At 37.7% G+C, this 4,052-nt stretch overlaps 1 protein-coding gene across 1 annotated transcript; it reads right to left on the bottom strand.

Moving 5' to 3' along the window:
* Positions 1-1,100: 1,100 nt before the first annotated feature.
* On the bottom strand, positions 1,101-2,045 carry LOC118982905 (olfactory receptor 52M1-like). Its single transcript, XM_037040052.1, has one exon. The coding sequence runs from the start codon at positions 2,043-2,045 to the stop codon at positions 1,101-1,103; it is 945 nt and encodes a 314-aa protein (XP_036895947.1).
* Between the last annotated feature and the right edge of the window lie 2,007 nt (positions 2,046-4,052).

Below are 4,052 nucleotides of genomic sequence, written 5' to 3'. Positions count from 1 at the left end.
AATGTTTGGCACTATTTTGAATGTCTTTTTATATGCTTTCAGTCATTTAATCCTGAAAATTCTATAGAGAAGGAAATCTTATGATCCCCATTTTATTGATTATGAAAACAAAGCCCAGAAAATGTCTGAATATACATAGGTAGTAAGTGGTAGAGATAAGTGATGAATCCAGGCACACTGATTCTATGTTGACTCTATAGCCAGTGTACTTAACATCTAACAATAATAATTTAATTGATAAAAGGCTATTAAGAGTTAACTACAATACATCATGACATTTCTTTATCATGATGGTAGGGACAGGTTTTAGTTAGTTTTATTTGAGGAAATAAACTTTCCGATAAGGTGATGGAGCTTAAACAGATACCTTACCTTGAAGAATAACTAAGTTCTCTGTAGGTAAGAAGGTTTCTAGACAGAGAGAAGCAGTCTAAGCAAAACTGTGAAGATATTATTTGAATCAGTGTTGGAGTCCTTGCAAATAGAACAGAGAGTGCAAGCGATTTATGAGAACAGGAGAAACAGTAGAAAGGCAATTCATAAAACTCTAATATGTGGACTTTATTATTGCAATATTGAATTGTTCCACATTACTGTTTTAAGAACTTTTTGTGTCAATTCTTGTGAAAATAACACACAAGTATTTGTTGTAGTCAGAGGACATGAACCTTGTTACATTGACTTTTCTATATAATATTGCGTAATCATTAATTTTTCAATTGTAGATACATCCTTTGTAGTATTTTGAGGCTTTTATGAATTTCTTCACTTTTTGAATCATTCACTATTGGAAAATATACTACTACCTCCAGTTACAACACAGAAGATCAGTACCAGCAAGGAGCAGAAGGGGATTCCTTTCAAATTCATGCAGTTCTAAGTAAGCTTCCTACAATTCAGGTGCACACAAAATACAATATGCTTATTAGTTCCATTAGAGTTGGGAAATTTCTATTATGTGTGATCACTCTTCCGTATTGAAATCTGATAAAATGATTGATTTCAGCAGGAGAAAATATCATGTCTGTTATGAGAGAGAAAGAAATTTGCACTCTTTTCTTCCTATTCTGATACTATTTCTACAAACAATTTCAACATAATCAGGAAAACTTTACCTTCAGAAAACTGAGTACATAGTCTCTAATTTTCTTTGTCCTGACACCATATACAATGGGGTTAAGAAAAGGTGGGACAAGAAGGTACATATTGGCAATGAAGATATGAATCTGGGGGGCCACATTGTGGCCAAAGCGATGAGTGAGGAAGGTAAAGACAGCTGTGGAGTAGAAAACAAGGATTACACAGACATGAGAGCCACATGTGCCTAAAGCTTTAAGACTTGCTTCTTGTGATGGAAGGCGAAAAACTGCACGGAGAATTAGAACGTAAGAGACGGCAATGAAGAAGCCATCACAGGAACCAATGACAGAGGCCACACTGAGGCTGTAACGCTTGGTGGCTCCTGTGTCCACACAGGCAAGCTTCACCACAGCCATGAACTCACAGTAGGTGTGGGCAATTATTCGGGTCCTGCAGTAGGGCAGCTGTTTGAGCAGGATGGGATGTGGAGAAAAGAAGGCTATACCCCGGAGTACAATAGACGCTCCCATTTTGGCAATGTGAGCATGGGTGAGAATGGTGGTATGGTGCAGTGGATGACAAATGGCCACATAACGGTCAATGGCCATGGCCAGAAAGAAGCCTGATTCCATGGCAGTAAAGCTGTGGATGAAGAACATTTGGGCCAAGCAGGCATCAAAGGCGATGTCATGGGCTCCAAGCCAGAAGAGACAGAGCATGCGGGGCAGCGTAGATGTGGAGAGGACCAGGTCAGTGACTGACAGCATGCACAGAAAGAGGAACATAGGCTCATGGAGGCTTCGCTCTGCCCTCACCACGGCCAGGATGGTCACATTCCCCACCACGGCCACTATGTACAAGGAGCAGAAGGGAATCCCAATCCAGACATGCAGGTGCTCTAGTCCTGGGATGCCCAACAGCAAGAAGGTATCAGCAGATATTTGAGATTTATTGGCTGGACCCATTGTGTTGCTGCTCTCTGTCTTTTGTAAATGGAATCCTCCTTTTTTGGGCGAAAGTTTTTTGCCAAGGTCATCACACCAAATCTGAATAACAAATGAAAAACACATCTGGAAGGTCCCAAAATGTCATGTTAGAAAACATAAAGGGCTGTGATTTATAGTGAACAAAATTTAGAAACACTAGGTAAAAACTATATTACCAGAAACAAAGTACTTACTATTTTTACTATAAATCAAGTCATGAATCACAAATTTGTTAAGAAACCAAACAAAATAAAACAAAGAATCCCAACACCTCTGACATATATGTACAATAAAAGTCAATATCACATTTTGACTCCATAATATGATTTAATCTCAAGGCTCAATTAGCTTTTGATAGAAATATTTGATATCAGTGGAATGGATCTTCAAATTCATTTAGCCCAACTTCCTTTTTTAAATTAATTAATGTTTTAGATAGAGAGAAATGGAGGGAGAGAGGGAGAGAAGTGTCAATGTGCTAGAGAAACAGATCAGTTGCCTCTTGCACACCCTCGTCTGGGGACCTGGCCCACAACCCAGGCCTGTGCCCTGACTGGGAATTGAACCAGTGACCTCTTGTTTTGTGGGATGACACCCAGCCCACTGAACCATGCTGGTTATGGCCCAACTTTTTTCTCAGTGTCATCCTTAAATACAATTTCCTAACTGATGTCTGAGTACTCTCAAGTGTCGTCACTCGTTTCTTGGACAGTCCATTACATGTCCTAGCACCATCACAGAATGAAACCCCTGGAGCTATGAGATAGTACTACCCTTTCCTATGGCAATACTCTTTACAGCCTCCCCTGTCTTCTACACAGAAGCCTTCAAAAAAATTGAGGCTTTTCTCATGCCATCACTATGTCTTCTCTTTTTATATGAAACTTTTCCAATTTATATACCTACTGGTTTGAAGCTTAGTGTCTAAAAAAATCCTAATTATCTCCCTCTTCAGTATATTCTCCAGTGTACCTAGTTGTTAACTTTTATTTCTTGTATCTGGGTGTACTAGTCAGCACAGAGATTCCTCTATGTACTTGATTATCTGCTATGATATATACACTATTAGTGTGATTTCAGCTTATAACATTTTTTATATGAAGAAAGAAAAATAATACTTAGTGATCTTAACATGGAAAGGACATTGTCTGGAATCTTCATAGATGTGACTTTGTAGCTAAAAAAATTCAAGGTAAATATCATCTTTTCAATTTTTAAAAGATTTTATTTATTTACTTGTAGAGGGAGGAAGAGTGGGAGAAAGAGAAGGAGGAAAACATCAATGTGTGGTTGCCTCTCGCTCACACCCTACTAGGGACCTGGCCTGCAACTTGCCCTAAACTGGAAATCAAACCAGCCGCACTTTGGTTCGGAGGCTGGCACTCAGTCCACTGAGCCACACCAGCCAGGGTTGTCTTTTCAATTTTACCAATTAGGAAATAAAAGCCCAGAGTGTTACAAATAATACAATGTTATCTCAAAGAGTGACTGAGACACAAGAATTTTAACACAACTCTGCACGACTGAAAATTTCACACTATTACCTTTATGCCAAAAATCAATGTTTTCTATCGTAGATATTAAATTCAGAGTCACATTTAACCTACTAATAGTTTTCAAAATTTTTAAAGTCATATTTTCAACATAATTATAAACAAATGCTTAAAGATTAGGCTTTTTATTTTTATTTTAAAATATTTTTATTGATTGATTTAGAGAGAGAGAGAGAAACATTGATTTGTTTTTCTACTTGTTCATGCATTGGTTGATGCTTGTATGTGCCCTGACTGGGAATCTAACCCCCAACCTTGGCATACAAGGGTGATGCTCTAACCAACTGATCTACCTGGCCAAGGCTAGCCTTTTCATTTATACTTGATGATATATGTAATACTTTTAGATAATATTTTAAAATGATTATTACCATGTGTTTTTTGCATTATTGAAAATTTATCACTGTTAATACCTTGACTATATTCAGTATTT

This window comes from Sturnira hondurensis, unplaced genomic scaffold (genome assembly GCF_014824575.4).
Source record: "Sturnira hondurensis isolate 20B ecotype Veracruz unplaced genomic scaffold, ASM1482457v3 Scaffold0002532, whole genome shotgun sequence".
Lineage (NCBI taxonomy): Eukaryota > Metazoa > Chordata > Mammalia > Chiroptera > Phyllostomidae > Sturnira > Sturnira hondurensis.
Note: the sequence above shows the minus strand (reverse complement) of the source record. Positions and strands in the feature narration are given on the sequence as shown.